Genomic DNA, 24,405 nt, shown 5'->3' on the forward strand with positions numbered 1-24,405 from the left:
AGCACTGAGAGGGAATGAACTATGCTATAGAGAAGAATATGAATGAATCTTATAAACACGATGTTGAACAAAAGAAATAATATGTATGATTTTACTTTAGAATTCAAAAATAAGCAAAACTATATAATGTAGTTATATATTGATATTATATAGCACAGACTGTTGAGGAAACTATTTTTAAAAAGTAAGGAAACAATGATCACAAACATCAGGGTAGTGGTTACATCTAGGAAGGGAGGGGCCCTGGGGCCTGAAGGGAGTGCTCACAGCGAGACGACTCTGCAGTGCTTGAGCATTTTCTGCTTCTTGACAGAGCAGGTAGTTACACAAGTGTTTGCTTTGTGATTGTTCATTATACTGTACATTTGTTTCGAACACTCTAAGAGTATTTTATTCCACAATTTAAACAGGTTTTAAAAAAAAAAAAAAGATAGCTAACACTTGTAAAATGCTTGGCATGGTGCCTGGCCCATATTAAGAGCTCAACAGATGGCAATTTTATTTACTGGTATAACCCAGTTGTTAGAGCCGCATTGTATCCTAAGCAACCTTCCAGCTCCTGAACCAGCTCTAGTCTCCAAGTGGTCTGGCTTTGAGGTTGAAATTCCAGATCCCTGTGTTTCTCCAGGTGGCCCCAAATAAACCCTATTACTTAAGGCAGTGCTTTTCAATGGATATGTGATGGTTTGTTTTATTGCCTTAAATGCTTCCCAAGTGAGCTGCAATGGGTAAGACTTTTTTTGGGGAGCATTTCTGTTGTTACGCAGTTCTAGAAAGCTAGATTGCTAATTGATCACCGCATGACGTGGAATAGAGTCAGAGTCTAGCCTGCTGCAGGTCAGAGTTCAGGGAGCAGAGGTGGAACCTGATGGCATTCTAGTGCCAAAGAAAAAAGACCTTCTGGGTTTCAAAGACAGAGGCTATTAGGGAAGTAAAGATCCACTCAAATAGCAGTCATGTGGATGGGGACCAGGGGAATCCCAGGATAATTGTGGATACCATTTCTAGCCTTCAAGTGTGTAACCCCAAATTCTAGCATTCCACAGAAAGGGTGACAATCACTGATTTAAGGTAATCTGAAAATGTCTATTCCTTGCAAGCCTAATAAAGAAGTTGCCATTTCATAGTTATCCGAAGGGTTGTTGTATTCAATAGCTAATGATAATACTAGCTAATAATGACTGGATGTTCAACAGAAGCCAGGCACTGTGCTAATATTTCATTCTCACCTCAACCCTAGGAGGTAGGTACTGTTATCTCCCTTTCAGTAGATACAGCTGAGGCACAGGAGAGTTCAGTAACCTGAAGGTCACACAGCTGGTAAATGCTAGAACAAGGAAGAAGGATCATTCTTAGTCTCTAGTTCTAGAAGCAAGGGTGTGGCCCAGGGTTTAGGAGTTAGATGAAAGGACTGTTTGCTAACAGTAAGCAAAAACATCCCAACAGGCCAATCCAACATTGGAATGGGGAGTTTTAGAAAATAGCAAATTCTCTCTAAGCAACATGACTATCAGATGTGTTTTAGAAGAGATTTTTGCATTGGGTAGCAGGTTGGACTAAATACCTTTCAAGGTCCTTCAAAGAACCCAAGATGAAAAGTTTAGATCTTGGTAGAGCTTCAGATTGGGAGCTGGACTGTATGCATTTTTTTTTTTTTTAATTTGAACTTCCAAACTCCAATGCATTCCCTGATGCACAAACTATTTATATACACTTTTTATTTTGATGCTCACGAACTTCTCACAACTCTTGAGGCATGGTAAAATTATTTTCCCTATGTGGTTTTTTCTTCAAGTCTTTTAGCTGACAGTAGTTGTGTAGCATCTTTCTGACCAGCAAGGAAATGCCTTTCTAATCTCTAGAACAGAAATTGTTTGCATAAGGTGTTCTCCCACATTTATGTCTTTAATTTCAGATGAGAGGCACTGATCTTTTCATAAGGACTTTCCTGCCACACCTCCCACAAATGGTGTGTGTCTTGTGAACTCTATAGGTGTGGCATTGATAATGGTGTTTGATAGTGTTTGGGCTGTTTAGAATCTGCCCTTTATACTGAAATGATGTATCTAGCTTTGTTTCCAGGATTACAGAAACTTCTTTGGTCTATTTCCATGACTGCATTCAGTGGAGATGTTATGCCCAGACCGTTTATTCCCCGAAGAAGACCACTAGAGTCCAGAGTCAAAGCCAAGCAGCAAGGATCTTTATTACAGGTTCAAACCTGGAGCTCTCACTCACTCGTGAAACGAGCCGGGCAGGAGAGCTCCCCCACTGGGCTCCGAACAGTGTTATATAGTCTAAGAAAAGTAGGCATAGAATCATTACACAAATCAGATGTATGATTGGCTAGCGTTTGAACAAGGCGATTTGGCTAACTATGATTGGTTCCCGCCATTTCTAGTATTTCAGTTAATTTTGAAATTCTGATGACGTTTATCAGGGGCTTGCAGGGTAGGGGCAGGGCTTGTTTTCGCAAACCCCGAGGCGGGAAAGCAGTCCTACAGAAGCAGAACAAAGGCAGTTAATCATATTGTGACAGGTTTCACAACAGGTTTTGCAACATGAATGCACCTTACTTAAACGCGTCTTGTGACCTTGCCACAGAAAGAAAAACAGGAACTTACAAAATCTTTACAAAATGTTTGTGAGAGCAGAACAAAGGTTTAGCAATAGGGTGTGGCAGGAGAGTGAGGACACATTTTTGTGTCCTTTCAGAGACACATTACTTTCTGCTTTTCAGAGCCTCTCAGACCACCTTCCAGGACAAGGGAGGCATAAGGTGGCATTTCTAGTTGAAGTTGGCACTAACTGAGCCTTTGCCATTACTTGGCAAAATTAATTTGGTTGTGGTTGATTATTTGACCCTGGGGTGGCACTTTTCCGTGGGCAGAATACTAGAGCTGAGTTGCATATAGTTGTTTTTAAGGTCTTTGGATAATAACCATTTTATTTTATTTTTTATTTATTTTTATTTTTTGAGACAGAGTCTTGCTTTATCGCCCAGGCTGGAGTGCAGGGGCCAGATCTCGGCTCACTGCAAGCTCCGCCTTCTGCGTTTACGCCATTCTCCTGCCTCAGCCTCCGAGTAGCTGGGACTACAGGCGCCCGCCACCTCACCTGGCTAGTTTTTTGTATTTTTTAGTAGAGACGGGGTTTCACCGTGTTAGCCAGGATGGTCTCGATCTCCTGACCTCGTGATCCGCCCGTCTCGGCCTCCCAAAGTGCTGGGATTACAGGCTTGAGCCACCGCGCCCGGCCCCAATAACCATTTTAACCAAATGTGTAGAGGCTTTGAAATCGCCATATGTGTGACTTAAGTTATCATTTCACATACAAGTAGTTCATTAAATATATTAATTGAGTTTATTGAACATATGCTTTTAAAAATAGACTTTATATTTTAGAGCAGATTTAGGTTCACAGCAAAATTGAGCAGATAGTACAGAGATTTCTCATATACTCACCCACTTGCCTAGCCTCCCAGCTAACAACATCCCCCACCAGAGGTGGTACATTTGTTAGAGTTGATGAAGCAACACTGACACCTCATTATCCCCCAAAGTCCACCATTTATATTAGGGTTCACTCTTGGTGGTGTACATCCAGTGGGTTTGGACACATTTATAATGACATGTATCCACCATTATAGTATCATACAGAGTAGTTTACTGCCCTGCAAATAGTCTGTGTTCCACCTAGGCATTCCTCCCACCCTTCTAATCCCTGGCAACCTTTTGTTGTATTTTGTTTTACCTTCTGCGCGGTTTTTTCTTTTCCAAAATGTTGCAAAGTTGAAATTAACAGTATGTAGTCTTTTCCAATTGGCTTTTTCACTTAGCAATACACACTTAAGTTTCCTCCATGTCTTTCTGTAGCTTGACAGCTCATTTCTTTTTAGAGCTGAATAATATACCATTGTCTGGATGTACAGCAGTTTACTTATCTGTTCACCTACTGAAGGACGTCTTGGTTGCTTCCAAGTTTTGGCAGTTATGATTAAAGCTGCTATAAACATCCACGTGCAGGTTTTTGTATGGACATAAGTTTTCAACTCTTTTGGGTAAACCAAGGAGCATGCTTGCTGGATCATATGGTAAGAATCTATTTATTTTTGTGACAAATCACCAATCTGTCTTCCAAAGTGACTGTGCCATTTTGCATCTGTACAGCAATCATTGAGAGTTCCTGTTGCTCCACATCCTTGCCAGCATTTGCCATTGTTGGTGTTTTGGATTTTGGCCATTCTAATAGGTGAGTAGGGGTATCTCATTGTTTTAATTTGCATTTCCCTAATGTCATGTGCTATGGACCATTTTTATATGCTTTTTTGCTAGCTATATATCTTTATATATATTTTTTATTTCAATAGTTTTTGGGGTTCAATTGGTTTTTGGTTAAATGGATGAATTGTATAGTGGTGAAATCTGAGATTTTAGTGTACCTGTCACCCAAGTAGTGTACCCAGTATGTAGTTTTTCGTTGCTCTCCCGCCTCCCCCTTACCTCCTTCTGAGTCTCCAGAGTTCATTACATCACTGTGTATACCTTTGCATAGCCATAGCTTAGCTCCTAATTATAAGTGAGGTCATATGGTATTTGGCTTTCCATTTCTGAGTTACTTCACTTAGAATAAATGGCCTCCAGCTCCATCCAAGTTGCTGCAAAAGACATTATTTTATTCTTCTTTATGGCTGAGTAGTGCTCCATGGGGTGCACCTGTAGATAGCTTTTCCTGAACACTTCAGCGGGGCTGCCTCTCCACAGGCGGCATGCCCTCCAGGTTCAGGCTTGCACGAGGGGTAGAGTCACAATCCATCTCAACATGGAACATCAGCCTTCCTGCAGATGAAAAGAGCTGTCCGTCTGATCTGAATAGCTGGGACACTGGGTCAGGAGTGTGACTAGGAGGTGGATCACTTTCAGAGGAGCTGAGGTGTCCCTCCCTTCCTTCTGAGAAGACCTCAGTGCATTTCACTGAGAGCTCCCTCAGCTGCCTCTGTTAGGGCTGGGACCTCTACCCACAACTGGGTATTGCATTTACCCACTTGCTTTAGCCACAATTTTTTTTTTTTTTTTGAGACAGGGCCTCACTTTGTCACCCAGGCTGGAGTGCAGTGGTGCAGTCTTAGCTCACTGCAACCTCTGCCTCCCAAGTAGCTGGGATTACAGGTCTGCACCACCACGCCTGGCTAATTTTTGTACTTTTGATAGAGACAGGGTTTCACCATGTTGCCTAGGCTGGTCTCGAACTTCTGAGCTCAAGCAATCTGCCTGCCTCAGCCTCCCAAAGTGCTGGGATTACAGGCATGAGCCATTGTACCCAGCCACCACAATCGGTTTTTACCTGTGGACACCTCCCCTTCTGGCTGAAAGCTCAACCTGTTCAACCCAGTAAATAAAGTACTAGGGAAAAAATTTAAAAGTGCATACCACTGGAGAACAAGATAAGCTTTGAGAGACCTCTGCCATTCTAACCCCATAGGAAACAGTGGGCACACTGCTGCTACAACCAGCAGCTGAGAAAGAAAGCCACCATACAAAGACTCTCTATAACCAAGGAACTCACACAGAGTCATCACCCCTGAAAGCACCAGGAGCCGAATTAGGCAACAATAAGCTGTCTTTTTTTTATGAGGTGTCTATTCAGATCTTTTGCCAGTTTTTCTCTTGGGTTGTTCATATTCTTACTGTTGAGTTTTAAGAGTTCTCTGTGTATGTTAGGTCACAGTTCTTCATTAGATGCCTTTTGTAAATATTTTCTCCCAGTCTGTAGCTGCCTTCTCATTCTCTCAAATATACACTCCTCTGACAGTGCTCTGTTAGATGTTGTATGGGCATAGAAATTATATTTAGCACAGAATTTCTCCCTTTCAAGTTGCTCTCATTCTTATTGGCAAATACCTATTTCCTGGGTGCAGAAAGATCCCCATTGCTGTTTCCTATTGGCTACTTGTGAAGCTCTTAAGTGGATCGTGGGAGTAGTAAACACTCCAGATAATTTGTTTATTTGGGAAACTTGCTTGGAGATAGTGTTTTATGTCAGAATTCTATGACAAACTGTGCTTTGGTGACTTATGTATTCAGACTCTCACTTATCTGGGAAGACAAAATGTCATTAGCACTCTAAGAAATATTAATGACTGCTATTTATATACCCCATCCACACCACTTTCACTGCATCTGGCATTGATGATTGTGAAGTATTGATGACTTATCCAAATAAGATGGAATAGGGCAATTTGGTAAAGAGCAAACATTTTTATTTTATTTATCTGGGGTTAATTTTTTTGTACTTTGAAATATTCAAAAATACTTAGCAGAAGGGATCATTTCTTTTTTGAGATGGAGTCTCACTCTGTCGCCCAGACTGGAGTGCAGCAGTGTGATCTTGGCTCACTGCAAGCTCCACCTCCCAGGTTCACACCATTCTCCTGCCTCAGCCTCCTGAGTAGCTGAGACTACAGGCGCCCACCACGACGTCCAGCTAATTTTTTGTATTTTTTAGTAGAGATGGGATTTCACTGTGTTAGCCAGGATAGTCTTGATCTCCTAACCTTGTGATCCGCCCGCCTCAGCCTCCCCAAGTGCTGGGATTACAGGCGTGAGCCACCGCGCCCGGCCACAGAAGGGATCATTTCTAAATAGCATAGAATCACAGGGAGTACACTTCATGTGACTTCACATTTAGAGTCAACATTTGCTTATAATGAATTACATATCAGTAAATGAACATGACATGCTTCAACTTCAATAATATTAAACAAAACTCTTTCAGTGTGCTTATTCATAGATGAAAAATAGGCCCTGAAAACCCAGTGTGACTTGTGTGTCAAATATCTTCAGTTTTGATGCACTGTATCAGTGCTAATCAATAAAGGCCAGGAATGATTTTTGAGTATAACGTCCAGCCTTAAATCTTAAATGAAAGTGGAATTCAACCACTTAGCCCAGCAGTAGAAGAACAAACACTAGTGAGACAGTATAATTTGTTAAGACGAACATGGGCCGGATCCGATATCTAATATATGTGTCCTCGACAGTGTGTACCATCTCAAAGAGGAAGAAACAGTCAAGGTACCCAAATGAGCCATTCCTCAGAGAGAGCCAAAGAGCTCTGAGAGAGAGCAGGTGTGGGCAAGAAAGAGGGGACATTTGTGTCTCTGACCATGAACATATGCTGTGTCACCCAACTGCAGGTCCATTTGTTTGGTGAGACTGATACAAATGTTCTTCCAAACTGGCCAAGCTGCAAGGTTTCCAAAAGCAAAACTTAAGGCTGGACGCAGTGGCTCCCACCTGTAATCCCAGCACTTTGAGAGGCTAAAGTGGGAGGGGTTTGACACCAGCCTGGGCATTGTAGCGAGACCCCGTCTCTACAAAAAATGCAAAAAACAAAACAAAACAAAATCCCAAAACAAGCTAGGCACAGTGGATCACACCTGTAATGCCAGCACTTTGGGAGGCTGAGGCAGGTGGATCACTTGAGGTCAGGAGTTTAAGACCAGCCTAACCAACATGGTGAAACCTGTCTCTACTAAAAATACAAAAATTAGCCAGGCATGGTGGCGTGCACCTGTAATCTCAGCTACTTGGGAGGCTGAGGCATGAGAGTCACTTGAACCTGGATGGTGGAGGTTACAGTGAGCTGAGATCATGCCACTGCACTCCAGCCTGGATGACAGAGCAAGACTCTGTCTAAAAAACAACCCCAAAAACAAACAAAAACCAAAACAAAAGCAGAGCTTAAAAAGCAGGACTTGCAGAACATTTGGACTAGGAGATAGCTGTGGCCAGGGCTCTGTGTAGTGCAAAGATTATGTCTGTAGGACCTCTGGAGGCCTGGGTTTTACTCCTAGCTGTGTCCTTACTAATTATATCACCTTGGGCAACTTATGTAACCCCTAGAGCCTCAGTTTCTTCATTTGTAAAATGGGAATAACAATTTCCGCCATTCAGTACTGTTGGCCTAGATGAGTGATAATTTGTGTCAAATACCTGGCACATACTAGGGACTTAATGAATCTTAAGTACAGTAATGTCACTTAACAATGGAGATATGTTCTGAGAAATGTGTCATTAGGTGATTCCATCATTGAGCAAACATCATGGAGTGTACCTACATGAACCTAGATGCCTACTACCCACCTAGGATACAAATCTGTATAGCATATTACTGTACTGAATACTATAGCAACTGTAACGTAATGTGAAATATTTGTGTATCTAAACATATAAACATAGAAATGGTACAGTAAAAATATGGTATTATAATCTTATGGGACCACTGTTGTCTACATGGCCTATCACTGATTGAAACATTACGTGGTGCATAATTGTAATTTTAAAAAATCATTCAGACCTTATGTAGGTGCATTTGATGACTCCACTCTAAGGAAAGCCCATATGCACTTAAATATACTTCTGTTTATACTGCTTTCATTAGAAATGAAATGCCATGTCAACTATGATGCTTTTAGTGGCAAGTAGCAAAACTGCCAACTCAAACTAGCTTAAAAAGTAAAGTGAATTTATTGGTTCATGTAACTGGAAAGTCTCATGAAAATGTCAGCTTCAGGAGAAGCTTGACCCAGCAGTTTCATGACATATGGAAATACCTGGGTTTTTTGTTACTGCTCTGCTACTGTGGTATCAGCTTTCTTCCAAGTCTAGCTTCCTTTGTTGTTGCAAGATGGTTGTCAGCAGAAGTCTGGGTCCATCTGTTAGGATTAAGTTTACTCTGTGTGCTGTAGTAGTGGCTATGACAAGATAGAAGTGTATTTCTCCTCCATTTAAAAGAAATCCAGAGATAGGCAGTCCAGGGATGGTATGTGGCTCCAATATGTCATGGACCCAAACATTTAACTTGATGCTCCACGTCCTAAGGTATGGTTCCTTTTCTCAAGGTCACCTCAAGGTCCAAAATGACTGCTAGAGTTCCAGCCATTACATCTGCATTCTAGGCAGGAGGAAGGGGCAGAAGAAAGGTTTGCCTCTTCTCTTTTAAAGAGACTCATTGGAAGTACCACATAATCCTTTGCTTACAGCTTATTGGCTGGCACACAGGGTAGTCGCCAGGGAGACTAGGGAATAAAGTCTTTTATTACTCCTCCCATCCTCAGTTCTTTTTGCACTGTGCTAAACAATTCTAGGACTTTTAACAGAACTCTTCATAAAAGTCTTGAATTGTATTGTATTTATTTATTTTTGAGATGGAGTCTTACTCTGTCACCCAGGCTGGAGTGCAATGGTGGTATCTTGGCCCATTGCAACCTCCGCCTCCCAGGTTCAAGTGACTGTCCTGCTTCAGCCTCCTGAGTAGCTGGGACTACACGCACACACCACCACGCCCAGCTAATTTTTCTGTTTTTTTCATAAAGACAGGTTTCATCATGTTGGCCATGGCTGGTCTAGAACTCCTGACCTCAGTAATCTGCCTGTCTAGGCCTCCCAAAGTACTGGAATTACCAGTGTGAGCTACCATGCCTGGCCAAAAATCTTGGGTTTTAGATCCCTTCTTTATTTTTTTGGATCTTTTCTGAATCTTCTCCAATCTTTCCTGATTCACAAGGGGCACAGTCGTAAGCCAGCAAATCCCTAAACCTCTATATACTTTAGTTTCCTCATCTATAAAAAGATAAAGATCATTGTAGCTACCCCTTTTCCTCCAGAGATTAAATGGGATGCGTGTATGCTTGATGCAGTGAATATTTAATGAAGGTTAAGTTATAAATGTAACACTTCGTGATTCTCAGGTCCTGTCTCCTATTTGTGTTTTTAATCTATCATGCTTGTTTCTTTACCTGAAACCTCCAGATCTCTTCTTGCTCAGCCCCAGCTTCTGCTTCTGTAATTTGTTTTTCTCCCTTTAGAATTGCTTCTTAATAAACGCCTCTGAGTCTATTTCTGACTTCATCTCGAATTTGCCACGGTAGTTTTTTTCAGTGTCTGAAAACATGACAGTAAGAGAAAATGATTCAGGAGGGCAAAGAGCAGAAAAACAGCTACAAAGAGTGGGCAGAGGGGAAGGGGAGTGTTGGCCTCTCCCTGGGAGCTCCAGGCTCCATGTGCACACACAGGCTCATCCCTGCTTCTGTCAGCTTCTTGTTCCCAGGCTGTTACTTAGAAAAGGAAGAAGAATATTTCCTATTTGTTCATGTGAATTCACTTAAGAAACATATCCTGAGTGATTAGGCCTCAGAGCTAATTTGTCTACATGCAGCTTAGAGTTAAGCTTGGGAATTTATTTTATTTGAAATTTAAAGGATGAGGCTCTCTTTGTCTTAAGGAGCTGAGAAACACAGCTCAGCTGCGTCTAAGATGGTTTGTACTCACTCGCTTCCTTCCTTCTTGCTTCGGCAAGGATGGAAAGGCTGGGAGGATTCAGTTTCTCATGCAAAGAGCTACTCACGGAATTCCTGCCCTTTGCATATACTGGACAAGACCAACATTTCCCAGGGCGCTACTTGCAGTTGTGTTCATAACTGGTGGGGGAGGGTTGGGGAGGACGGGGGGCGCAGATAATAGCTAACATCAATTGATGGTCACTAGAAGCATTTTGCATGTATAATAACAGCAACAGCCAACACATAAAACGGTGTCTACTATGTGCCAGGCATAGTTTAAATTATTTTGTATACCTCAACCAATTTTATTCTTTCATACTCTTCTGAAGTACTAATTACCATTACCTACATTTTATAGAAAGGTTAGATGTGGGCTCAGAAAGGTTAAATCACTTGCTTCAGGTTATATTCAGCTGGTGTCAGAGCCTGGATTCAAACTGTGATCATGTAGCTCTGTGCTCTTAACTGGTACCTTCAACCATCTTCCTAGGAGGGGGTTTTAGTATTAATACTCTTATAAAAAGGAGACTGAGGCAGGGAGAGAGGAAGGCGTCCTTAATTCCAGTGTAAGCAGGAGACTCCAGAGCCTGGGTCTTCTTTGCTACCTCCTCCAGGGACATGTGGAGACGTCTGCACATCCAGCACTTCACGCGGGAAGTACCCTGAGGACCACATGGGATGACATAACTCATCTGGAGTAACTAGTGGCATGGTTCAGGGTGCAGAGCTGTGCTTGAGGTGCTCCCTAAACCCCAGCAGTCCTGATATTGCTTCTGGGGCCTGGAGGGGAGTAAGGGAGGCCGGTGTTTGGGGGACAGAAGAAGGCAGCCCTGTGATCAACAAAATCATGTTTCTGACACCAGGAGCAGAATTCATGTGTGCTTTGACTGCTTCCTGAGCTCTTCCTCATTTTACCCCAGGGCCGTTGGTCATGGTGTCCTGGGACCCTCTGGGGACTTGGAGCATCGATACCACAACCATAGTCCTTCCTGTTAAATAAGAGAACTAGCAAGGGAAGACATCATTTAAAGTGTAATTTATTTATTTATATCTTGCCTTGTTCCTCAAAGCATTTATGACAGGATGCAGAAATGCTTCACATACGGGAAGAGTGCATCAGTTAGGTGTGTGTGACAGTGTGGCTGCAATCCCAGCTCTCCTTCTCGCCTTCCCAGGAACCATGGACAAGTGCCAGCATCTTTCTGGCACCAGATTTTTCTGCCTCTAATATGGGAATGATATCTTCCCAGTAGAATTAGGGTAGACATTAATACGAGTTCACGTAAAGTTCCTAGCACTAGCCTGGACCACAGAGGTGCTCAGTGGATAATTATTATTATTACAAGGCATAGAATGATTTAACAGAAATAAACCAAGGAGTGGGGTCATAAAATAGAGCCAAGAATGAGGTCCATACAAAAATACCTACCATGAAGTCATACACACTTTGTCAGGGCCAGTGTGATGAGAGAAACCTGATTATTAAATCACTCACAACGTTCCCGGGCTCAGGAGAGGCAACCACTCAGAAAGAGCTCTTTAGAGGCCTTCTGAGAAGGGCACTGTGCAACATTATAAACTGTTCTCAACAACTTCTTCAGAATAAACCCAGTGATAAGTACCACCGGCTTCCCTTTAATAGAGGCTAATGGCAACAAGCCACAGCATCAGACAATAGAAACCACTCCTGAGAGCCAGCATCATGGAGTCCAGGCACAGTGCTTGCAGGGTCTGTGACTTAACCAGGGGCAACAACAGCAAATGCTTGCTGAGCGTCAGGAGGGCCAGTGACAGCTCTAAGCCCTCTGCATGGATCTCCTTGCTGAAGTCTTACAGCACCCGTATGAGATTGTAATATGGTCATTCCCATTTACAGATGAGTAAACTGAGGCCTAGAAAAGCTAAGAAAGCTTCCCAAGGTTACTGAGCTCGTGATCTCTAGGCAGCCTTCAAACCCAGACAGGCAGGCAAAGCAGGCAGGCTGGCTCTGGAGCCTGTGCGACTGCCCTCTGTGGAAAACTGGTTAGGAGCGAATATCCCTGTGATAGTCCTTCATAAAGGCTGTCCTTGACAGCTGAGTCTTTGATAAATCTTGGGCAGCAGTGAGTTTAAGGAAATGTGTGAATCCTGATGAGTTCCTGAGGGGCCACCATTCTGGAAGGCTAGTTACTGTGGAGCCATGTGCTTTACCTGTGGGCTGAAATGGGATAGGACCGGCACACTCCCGCTCAGGATCCCAGTATGGGCTCTCACTTGAACTGAAGGTGATCCATGACCTAGGTTCAGAAAAGGCGGTGGGCAAATAGGGAAGCAAGGCCAAAGTGCACCTAGAAAGTAAGCCCCAGTCCACTCCAGTGCACAGATAAATGGATGATTGAGAATCCACAGTTCATGTATCAGGGCTGCCATAATTTTAATCGGAAAAGGTCTTTAAGGCACTTAAGTTTCTGTTCTGGCTATTTAAAAAAAAATAATGAACATGGCCAGGCGCAGTGGTTCCCAGCACTTTGGGAGGCCGAGGTGGGCAGATCACTTGAGGCCAGGAGTTCAAGACCAGCCTGGTCAGCATGGCAAAACCATGTCTACTAAAAATACAAAAATTAGCTGCGTGTGGCAGGGGGTGCCTGTAGTCCCAGCTACTCGGGAGGCTGAGGCAGGAGAATCGCTTGAACCCGGGAGGCGGAGGTTGCAGTGAGCTAAGATTGCACCACCACACTCCAGCCTGGGTGACAGAGCAAGACTCTGTCTCAAAATACATATATATATATCTATATATATAATACATATTATATATATGACATAATATATATAATATATATTATATATATGATACCCATAGGATACTTAATGCACATCACTTTTATTGTGATTTTGCCTAATACATTGGACCCTCAAACTATCAGACAAAAAACACTTGCAAAGTCTTCACCCCATAACCACCATTCCAGCAGAATTTTCCAGAAAGGCAGATACAGTATTGTGCTATTTCTGCATGGTAGACATTGCATACTTATAATTCTGACACAGCAGGACTTTAAGCCATCCAGTCTTCTGGGCTCCTCTTCCTGTGTACCCAGATTAACGAGCAGAGTCCCACTCCTCTTCTGTGAGAGCCGAGTCCTCCTCAATATGTCCTGAGACTGTTTCTGAGAACTCAGTCTCCTGGTCCAGGATTGTCAGCATCCTGGCAGTGACTGCCCTTTCCCTGCCACGTCACCCTGCTGTACAGGGCCCCAGTTTCTCTATCCTTTCTGCCTTAGGCTGCATTTGGCTGAATGCCGAGGAATCAGAGCACAGCATCATAGGGGCAATCGCAGAAGGCCTAATGTCCTGCCCTTTAGCCAAACCACTCACCATGTCCCCTTAAGGCCTTGCCTTGCCATTACCTTCTTGGGCTTTGCTCTTCTCCAGGGGCAGCTGTCTACTCAACTAACGGCTTCCTGCAATCCCCAAATTCGGGTTACTTCCCACCAGAGCACAATACAGCTTGTTCTTCATTTTTCTTTGTTACTTCCTAGGCTATACCCAGAGCTTGCATTTCTCACCTACAAGTCCCATCAAGGCTCATGGTATTATTTATTCCCTATAAGAGAATGTATGTCCTATTATGTGAAAGTGGCCTCAGTCATGGCTTTAAATAGCATTCTCCCACTGCTACAATATGTGTATTGAAGCTTACAGAATGGTTGATAGTCAGGAATTAAGTCTAAAAAAGTAAGGACCAAATAACAACATAACAAAAATGACCCCAAACAAGAGATGCCCAAACAGTATGATCAAGCAAAGAATGGTGGTACCAAAAATAAGGGCAAGGAAGAGGAGGTGGCTGATGGCAGGGATGGCCCCATGGGGCTGTCACGAGAGAGGTGAAGGTGGCTTGAGTATGAGGGATGGAGGATGTGATGAGTCGGGAGAGAGTAGAAGGGTATCACAGGGAGGAGAAACCACTTGAGCAAAGGCAGGGAGGTGGCCTGACATGTGACCCACTGGCTTGGAGGAGTGAGTAGGAGTAATCCAGGCTGGTGGGGAAGAGCAGGATCTTCACCAGGCCAGAAGGAGAAGCAGAAACCAGATGATGGAGACCCTGCCAATTGTCTTCTGGTAGCAGTTCTGAAGTGAACAAGTTGATTGCGGTTCTCTGAGTGTAAGACAGTCAACAATGTAAACTGCTAGGATGCAGCTCTCTAATTAAGACTATTTTCTTACAACATGTGTTTGTTTATTACAGAGAGCTGTGATCACTTGAGGGTGTCGTGTCAACCTCGTCTCATGCACCAGCTGAATTCAGTGACACTAACATCCTGGATCCTGCAGATGAGAGTATTATGACTGCACTACCAGGGAGGCTGCCTGGGGCTGGACACTGCTGTGCTCCGGAGGTGCTTGGTTTGCAGTGTGGGTGGAGTCAACCTGAGAGAAAGCCACAGAAACGCCTTGAGCTGGAGCCCCAGGCTAGTGTTGCTACGCTTTTTTTTTTTTTTTTGAGATGGAGTTTCACTCTTGTTGCCCAGGCTGGAGTGCAGTGGTGTGATCTCGGCTCACCACGACCTCTGCCTCCTGGATTCAAGCGATTTTCCTGCCTCAGCCTCCCGAGTAGCTGGGATTACAGGCATGTGCCACCATGCCTGGCTAATTTTGTATTTTTAGTAGAGATGAGGTTTTACCATGTTGGCCAGGCTGGTCTCAAACTCCTGACCTCAGGTGATCCTCCCGCCTCCACCTCCTAAAGTGCTGGGATTACAGGTGTGAGCTACTGTGCCCGGCCAACACCAGTGGTTCTCAAACTTCAGCATGTGTCTGAGTCACCTGGAGGGCTATGAAAACACAGAGTGCTGGGCCCCATCCCCAGAGTTTGTGCCTTCAGTAGGTCTGTGGTGGGGCCTAAGGATTTGTGTTTGTAACAAGTCCCCAAGTAATGTGGGTGCTGCTGGTTGGGAGATCACACTTTCAGAATCACAGATTCACTCTACAGTCCCATTGTTAGCTTATAAAACTCTTCTTCTCTAGTTCTTGCTGTAAAGGTGTGTCCTGAGGAAACTCAGATCTGAGAGAAGAGTGAACGGAAGTCAAATGTGGAAACCACTTAAATGTCTATGAACTGATGAATGAATAAACAAATTGTGTTATATCCATACAATGGAATATTATTCACCCATAAAAAGGAATGAAGTTTTAATTCACCTACAACTAGATGAACATTGAAAACATTATGCTATCCATTCTGCTTCAGGTTGGAAAAAGAAAATATCCTCACCTAAAGAAGCCATCAACAAAAGGCCACATATTGTATGATTATATCATATGACCAGAATACGCAAATTCATAGAGACAGAAAGCAGATTAGTGGTTGCCAGGAACTGAGGGAAGGGGAAGAATGGGGAGTGACTACTCACTGGGGTTTTCCCATTGTGATTAAAAAAAAGTTCTGGAACCAGTTAGTGGTGATAGTTGCACAACATTGTGAATATACTTAGTACCACTGAATTGTACACTTTAAAATGGTCAGTTTTGGCTGGGCACGGTGGCTCACGCCTGTAATCCCAGCACTTTGGGAGGCTGAGGCAGGTGAATCACCTGAGGTCAGGAGTTCACGACCAGCCTGACCAACATGGTGAAACCCCGTCTGTACTAAAAATACAAAAATTAGCTGGGCATGGTGGCACATGCCTGCAGTCCCAGCTACTCAGGAGCTGAGGCAGGAGAATCACTTGAATCTGGAAGGTGGAGATTGCAGTGAGCTGAGATTGTGCCACGGTACTCCAGCCTGGGCGACAGAGTGAGACTGTCTCAAAAAAAAAAAAAGAAAAGTTAGTTTTATGTAATGCCTATTTTATCACAATCAAACAATTTTTAGAAGAGTGAATGGAGTGTTGTTTTAACTCCCATTATGGGACCAATTGAAACATTTGTAGGATAGAGGTTGGAAATGCAAAAGCCCTAAACCAGTGGTTTTCAGCCGTGATTGAGCCATCCTATCCTTGGAGAGTTTTATATCCTATCCTTGACCAATGAAATCAAAATCTCTGCAGGTAAGGCCCAGGCATCAAAAAAATTTTCAACACAGCCCTGGATGAGTCTAACATACCATCAGGATTTCAAACAGTGGCCTGAAACTTCAAGGGCCAAATGAGTTAATGACCTTGGTGCAAACTGACTTGACCCATATCATAAACAGTGTGTCTTCATCTTCTCCCATACTTGCTTGGGAGGGGATGTAGAGTAGAATGAGGAGGCTTTCAGAATCAGATCTGCCCAGGATTTGAAAACTGGCTCCATTACCAACTAGCTGTGTGTCCTTGGGCAAACCACATAACCCTTCTGGGTATGTTTTCTCCTAAGTGAAGAACACCATTTCAGAGGGTTTTTGGAAGGCACACATGAGGCAGCCAATTTCCCAGCTTTACCAGTGTCAGACCCTGTTTAGTCATCATTCCATTCTTTCCATCTCATTCTAGACCGGAAAGGGGAAATAGTCTTATTTGCATGAAAGTCCTAGTACTGCTGTATCTCGTACTGTAAGTTCAGTTTTCTCCCTTCACCTGAGGGTAAGTTGAAGAATAACTTCATAAGCCAGGGAGAGATACGTTTGGATCAGGAGTTAGTGATAACAGGTGAGCCCAATAATAATCCTTTTGCACTCGTGTTCAGATGTTTTTTATGCACCAAGTTTTATAATGATGTAGATATACTCTAAGACAAAAACAGATAAAACTCACCTACAATTTTGAATCATAAATAAAATAGTTTGGATTTTTCTGTGTTTTTGGTGAGTCCTTATTCTTCGGTAATATAAGGAATATATTTTTATTCAACTACAATTAAGGCATAGATATAATTTTTTACTCTGCATTTTCTTTTCACTCACTATCTTCAGCATTTGTCATGTTTCTATAGTTCATTATTGACATTTTAATGACTACAGAGTATTTCATTTCATTCATTGAATAGCCTTACTATGATTTATTTTGATATTTCTCTATTAAGCCTTTTGACTGCTTCTAAGTTTTCAATATTAGAAATTGTACATGATAAAAATATTTCTGCATATAACTTTTAATTTCCTTTGACTTCTTTTCTTTTTTTTTTTTTTGAAACAGTGTCTTGCCCTGTCGCCCAGGCTGGAGTGCAATGCCACGATCTTGTCTCACTGCGACCTCTGCCTCCCGGGTTCAAATGATTCTCTTGCCTCAGCCTCCCGAGTAGCTGGGATTACAAGCACCTGCCGCCACGCCCAGCTAATTTTTGTATTTTTGGTAAAGATGGGTTTCACCGTGTTGGTCAGGCTGGTCTCGAATTCCTGACCTTGTGATCCTCACACCTCAGCCTCCCAAAGTACTGGGATTACAGACATGAGCCCCTGCACCCGGCCTTGACTTATTTTCTTAAAATAAATTTCCTTTAAGTTACTGGATCAAGGGGTGTGAACATTTTAAGGTTCTTGAATGTAGTATCAAATTGCTTTGGTAAAGGATTGTACCAATTTACACTGCTTCCAGCAGGATGTGGGTGTACATTTTCAACAACTTGACAGCACCGAATTTCATCATTTAAAAAAGGTTTACGAATTGTACATAATTTAATTTAATATAAACTAATAAATTACTGTGTCCAACTTTTGAGCATGCATAAAAGTTTTTCCCCATTTCTTTTTTGGTGGCATCCCTACTATTTTGTAAACTGCTTGAGGGCAGTGAATAATTCAGGGAATCCCTCCTCCCGGTAATTCTTCAGTTTTGATAATAGTAATGGGTTTGGGGTTGTTTTGTTTTCAAGATAAACTAAATTACCCTTTATTTCACTGATGTTGGCAGCCCCAGAGGACTCTGTTTGCAGGAAAAAAATGTATGAAGATTTCCATAGGTGGGAAGTAGACCTCTCCCACAGAACGAGAAGAGCAGCTAAATCATTGCTCTTTTCTCCCAGTCTCTCCCTGCACTCCCATCTCGTTTCCTGTCTGCTCCTGAAGAGCCAGCTCAGTATGAACTAAGGAAAAGCTATTTGTAGCATGCACAGGAGGAAAAAGAACCCAAATAGGCTCTTCCTAAGCTACTGAGCTTAGCTTTCACTCTTCCCAGCAGGAAAAGGTTCGTGCATGCCCAGATGATACTACTTGTACTTTGGTACCCATTGATTGGGACAGTTTGTGCCGATGAAAAGCTGCTGTGAATTCAGTAATGCTTTTTAAATATGTATTTTAATTTCATTGTCTACATAAATTTCAAAAACAGCAATAAAAAATATGCTTGAGACCAATTTATCCGGCTACACCTATTTGGTGCATATTTGCATTCTTAGATTCCTTAAATGTCCTCTGCACAAAGGTTAGGAAATTGTGCCCTGACAGTAAACCAGTATCTTATTAGAACTAAGAGGTTAACCAGTTAAGAGGACTAGAGAAGTCATTGTTAACTCATACTTTGTTAGTATTTAATACAGTAACCTGCCTCTGCTAGAAGTAAGGACTCCTCAACTTTTAAAGATAGCTAATTTTAGAAGTCTGCTTCCTACCTGTTCACCTTTTTCTCATTGGTGACAGCAACAAACAATTAATGGCATTTCTTAAATGTCTTGCTGTCTGAAATAAGATCTTTTTCCAATTAAAAAGTAACAAAGGCTGCTCCTCTCCTCTGCTTCCTTCTTTGGCTGTAACATCTTGACATCGCTCTCTCTGTCTCCTGTTTTATCTAAGACTGAGCTTGCATGAAAACAAAATAAGTCATATGCTTCTATTGGGGGGATTATTTGTGACTTTGGTTTTAAAGAAAATTTATGCTGGTGGTTTGCAGAAAGTTGACATATATCCAAGTGTTCCCTTGTCAGAGGGCAGCAGGGTCCCCATGGGTTCATATTGTTGCCTGGACAAGGAGTCTTTGTACCCTGGTCATGCCTGGGTTGTCGCAGGGATGGGGTAATTTACTTATTCACACTCTTTCTCCTTTCCTGTTTCCTTCAAAGACACCCTGGTCCTAGTTGACTTTACCTTACTGTTCAAAATTCAGCGCAACATATGTCAAGTTGTACATTCTTAAACTCAAGGAAACAGAAAGGTTATAACCCGGTGGTTTCCAAGCCTGGTTTTTCATCAGTCTCTTGGTGAACTTTTAGAAAATCCATATTCTTTTTGCCCCCACAGCCATTCTGATTCATTAGGACTGCGTGTGGCCATGGAACTTGCATTTGGAAAAGCTCTCCTTATGTTTCTGATGATCAATCCAGTTTCAGAACACCAAGCTAACCAGACTCCCAGGGTAAGACCTCCTTGAATATCATCTCTGGCAGGTGGTTGTACAACCTCCACTGTAAAACCTCCAGCCATGGAGCACTCACCACTTTTTATGAGTGGCCTGAGTTGAGACATTCTTCCTTGTGATGAGTGGAAAGGCATTTCCACCACAAGAATTTCTACCTGTTGATTTCAATTATGCCTGTTGGAGCAATACCAAAAAAAAAGTTATTCTCCTTCCCCATAATGACCTTTCAAATACTTCAACCTCTCAAGCAGTTATTGTTTCCTTCTCAGGATCTCTCTTCCCTTTTCCAGACCGTTAGTCCAGGTCCTTCTCTGATTATGGTTGGAGTGCGAGTGTTGATTATGTGCCAGGTGCTTTAGACATGTCTTTTAGATAAACTCTTGAGGGAAATTTATGGTGCCACTATCTTCCCAGTGTTTGGGATGAGAAGACCAAGGGCCAAAGAAGTGATATGACCTGCCCCAGCTCCCACAGCTAAGTAGCTAAATAGAAATTTGAACACTCCGTCTGAGTCCAAATTCTACATCCTCAACTAACATGTTATGCTTCAGATTTTTTCTTTCTTTGTTTTTAAATGCAAAATAATAAATGCTAAATATGCATTACATCAAGGTATATAAAAGTTAAACCCTCCCTTTTAAAATTCTACTCTAGAGGCTGCCACTGCCAAATTTGCGAAGTCCCTCTGAAGCCCACCACCACAAGCTGGAGGTTATAGTCACAGCAGAGGGGAGTCTTCGCCTCCTTTGTTCTGGACACCATCTGCAGCGACTGCCGCCTCCAACTGCACTGTGGGCTTGGAGCAGTGAGTACGTTTCTTTTGACCTTGAAGCACCTAGACCCTGAGGTTTTTGTTTGTTTTAAATAAACTTGTTCAGATATCACTCATTTTGTATCCTTGCACATGTGTTTCTTGGTCTTAAAAGGACTTTATATCTATCTCCATTATTTTTCTTATTTCAACTTATATAGCTCTTTCAGTTCTTTCAGTTTGATCACCAATTAAATTATCTAGCTCAATGTCATTCTCAGATCTTAATACATGTGATGCCTCTCTTTGTCCAAATACTTGATAAGAGCTTTGTTAAAGGTAGGACCAAGGAGAGTCTTTGAGCACTTGTAGGGGAATTAATCAATTAATACTCCTGGGCTACAGTTATTCAACCAAATATGAACACACCTGATTGTATTATCATTCAGTAGTCTTGTCTATAATGGCATGAAAAATTTGGTCAAATGCCTTTCTGTTCATAGCATTTTCCTGATTAATCCACTAAACTTATTCAAAAAGGGAAGTATTCAATTTTATTCTTGGCAAACCTATGTGAGTTCCTACATACCATCACCTTTTCTTCTTAGGGTTCAGAAAATATCTCTTTTATGGTCTGTGCAAGAACTTTGCTGTGGATTGATATCAAACTTACATTTTGGCTGAGCTTTGAGTGACTCAGAAAGGGGCTGGGTTCAGGCTGGGATGTATGGAGCCTGGAGTGGTGGCAAGGCAAAGGCCAGCGGGGATAGTGAATAGAGGCCTCAGTGATGAGGTGGGTGGGTTGGTTAAGTGCACAGGTGATTGGGCTGGCTAATTAGGGTAGGGAATTGACTAGCTGTCAGTGAGGTGAACTGAAGAATCCACCCTATGAAGGTGTCAAGGGGCAGGGAAAGAACAAGAATGGAATAAGGGTAGATGTCTCTTCAGAGAGCAACCAACTGGGCAGAGAAAGGCTGGAGGCTGAAGCTTGATTAATATACACTGTGGTAGAAACCATGAAAGCCCAAGGATCCAGGAGGTGAAGCTGACGTAAGTCAAGGGTGAGAAATGGTCTCGGGGAACTGAGGCCTCATCAGGTCTTCTGATGAGACAACTGTATTCCCTGTCTCAGCAAATGATGCCAACTACCCAGTTGTCCAAACCAGAAACCTGGTGTCCTCCTGGAGTCCTGCTGCTCTCTCAGTCTCCCCATAGCCACTTGAATTATCAAGCCCTATCATTCCTACCTCTAATATTTATACCTCAAGTAGTTCTCAATGCCCATTTCTCTATCACCCTTGCCACTGTCATCTCTCTCCCTGCCACCCCAATTTTTTTATTGTGGTAAAATATAAATAATATATAATTTTGGGGGTGGAGCAAGATGGCCGAATAGGAACAGCTCCAGTCTCCATCTCCCAGCGCGAGCGACACAGAAGACCGGTGATTTCTGCATTTTCAACTGAGGTACTGGGGTCATCTCACTCGGGAGTGCCGGACAATCCGTGCGGGTCAGCTGCTGCAGCCTGACCAGCGAGAGCTGAAGCAGGGCGAGGCATCGCCTCACCTGGGAAGCGCGAGGGGGAAGGGAGTCCCTTTTCCTAGCCAGGGGAACTGAGACACACAACACCTGGAAAATCGGGTAACTCCCACCCCAATACTGCACTGTAACACCGGCACACCGGAGAATATATCCCACACCTGGCCGGGAGGGTCCCACGCCCACGGAGCCTCCCTCCTTGCTAACACAGCAGTCTGCGGCAATCTAACCGCAAGGCAGCAGCGAGGCTGGGGGAGGGGTGCCCGCCATCGCTGAGGCTTAAGTAGGTAAATAAAGCCGCTGGGAAGCTCGAACTGGGTGGAGCTCACAGCAGCTCAAGGAAACCTGCCTGTCTCTGTAGACTCCGCCTCTGGGGACAGGGCTCAGCTAAAGGAGCAGAAGCCTGTGCAGACGCGAACGACTCTGTCTGACAGCTTTGAAGAGAGCAGTGGATCTCCCAACACGGAGGTTGAGATCTGAGAAGGGGCAGTCTGCCTGCTCAAGTGGGTCCCTGACCCCTGAGTAGCCTAACTGGGAGACATCCCCCACTAGGGGCAGTCTGACACCCCACACCTCACAGGGTGGAGTACACCCCTGAGAGGAAGCTTCCAAAGCAAGAATCAGACAGGTGCACTCGCTGTTCAGCAATATTCTATCTTCTGCAACCTCTGCTGCTGATACCCAGGCAAACAGGGTCTGGAGTGGACCTCAAGCAATCTCCAACAGACCTATAGCTGAGGGTCCTGACTGTCAGAAGGAAAACTATCAAACAGGAAGGACACCTATATCAAAACCCCATCAGTACGTCACCATCATCAAAGACCAGAGACAGATAAAACCACAAAGATGGGGAAAAAGCAGGGCAGAAAAGCTGGAAATTCAAAAACTAAGAGCGCATCTCCTCCTGCAAAGGAACACAGCCCATCACCAGCAACGGATCAAAGCTGGTCAGAGAATGATTTTGATGAGATGAGAGAAGAAGGCTTCAGTCCATCAAACCTCTCAGAGCTAAAGGAGGAATTACGTACCCAGCGCAAAGAAACTAAAAATCTTGAAAAAAGAGTGGAAGAATTGACAGCTAGACTAATTAATGCAGAGAAGGTCATAAACGAAATGACAGAGATGAAAACCATGTCACGAGAAATACGTGACAAATGCACAAGCTTCAGTAACCGACTCGATCAACTGGAAGAAAGAGTATCAGCGATTGAGGATCAAATGAATGAAATGAAGCGAGAAGAGAAACCAAAAGAAAAAAGAAGAAAAAGAAATGAACAAAGCCTGCAAGAAGTATGGGATTATGTAAAAAGACCAAATCTACGTCTGATTGGGGTGCCTGAAAGTGAGGGGGAAAATGGAACCAAATTGGAAAACACTCTACAGGATATCATCCAGGAGAACTTCCCCAACCTAGCAGGGCAGGCCAACATTCAAATTCAGGAAATACAGAGAACGCCACAAAGATACTCCTCCAGAAGAGCAACTCCAAGACACATAATTGCCAGATTCACCAAAGTTGAAATGAAGGAAAAAATCTTAAGGGCAGCCAGAGAGAAAGGTCGGGTTACCCACAAAGGGAAGCCCATCAGACTGACAGCAGATCTCTCGGCAGAAACTCTACAAGCCAGAAGAGAGTGGGGGCCAATATTCAACGTTCTTAAAGAAAAGAATTTTAAACCCAGAATTTCATATCCAGCCAAACTAAGTTTCATAAGTGAAGGAGAAATAAAATTCTTTACAGATAAGCAAATGCTTAGAGATTTTGTCACCACTAGGCCTGCCTTACAAGAGATCCTGAAGGAAGCCCTAAACATGGAAAGGAACAACCGGTACCAGCCATTGCAAAAACATGCCAAAATGTAAAGACCATCGAGCCTAGGAAGAAACTGCATCAACTAATGAGCAAAATAACCAGTTAATATCATAATGGCAGGATCAAGTTCACACATAACAATATTAACCTTAAATGTAAATGGACTAAATGCTCCAATTAAAAGACACAGACTGGCAAACTGGATAAAGAGTCAAGACCCATCAGTCTGCTGTCTTCAGGAGACCCATCTCACATGCAGAGACATACATAGGCTCAAAATAAAGGGATGGAGGAAGATCTACCAAGCAAATGGAGAACAAAAAAAAGCAGAGGTTGCAATCCTAGTCTCTGATAAAACAGACTTTAAACCATCAAAGATCAAAAGAGACAAAGAAGGCCATTACATAATGGCAAAGGGATCAATTCAACAGGAAGAGCTAACTATCCTAAATATATATGCACCCAATACAGGAGCACCCAGATTCATAAAGCAAGTCCTTAGAGACTTACAAAGAGACTTAGACTCCCATACAATAATAATGGGAGACTTCAACACTCCACTGTCAACATTAGACAGATCAACGAGACAGAAAGTTAACAGGGATATCCAGGAATTGAACTCATCTCTGCACCAAGCGGACCTAATAGACATCTATAGAACTCTCCACCCCAAGTCAACAGAATATACATTCTTCTCAGCACCACATC

The 24,405-nt window shown here is 43.0% G+C and overlaps 1 protein-coding gene across 2 annotated transcripts in view; it reads left to right on the top strand.

Moving 5' to 3' along the window:
- The window catches only part of LOC111520376, a 34,617-nt gene extending 19,792 nt beyond the window's left edge, over nucleotides 1-14,825 (top strand). Inside the window, exons 9-11 of one of the 2 annotated variants that reach the window (XM_023183050.1) lie at nucleotides 2,083-2,213; nucleotides 4,170-4,251; nucleotides 14,571-14,825. In XM_023183050.1, coding sequence (XP_023038818.1) covers nucleotides 2,083-2,213; nucleotides 4,170-4,251; nucleotides 14,571-14,580 — 223 coding nt within the window. In that variant the 3' untranslated portion in view covers nucleotides 14,581-14,825. The remainder of the gene's footprint in view (nucleotides 1-2,082; nucleotides 2,214-4,169; nucleotides 4,252-14,570) is intronic. The other variant, XR_003306663.1, reaches the window with a different exon arrangement.
- The last annotated feature ends 9,580 nt before the right edge of the window (nucleotides 14,826-24,405 follow it).

The sequence above is a fragment of the Piliocolobus tephrosceles genome, chromosome 8 (assembly GCF_002776525.5).
Source record: "Piliocolobus tephrosceles isolate RC106 chromosome 8, ASM277652v3, whole genome shotgun sequence".
Classification (NCBI taxonomy): domain Eukaryota; kingdom Metazoa; phylum Chordata; class Mammalia; order Primates; family Cercopithecidae; genus Piliocolobus; species Piliocolobus tephrosceles.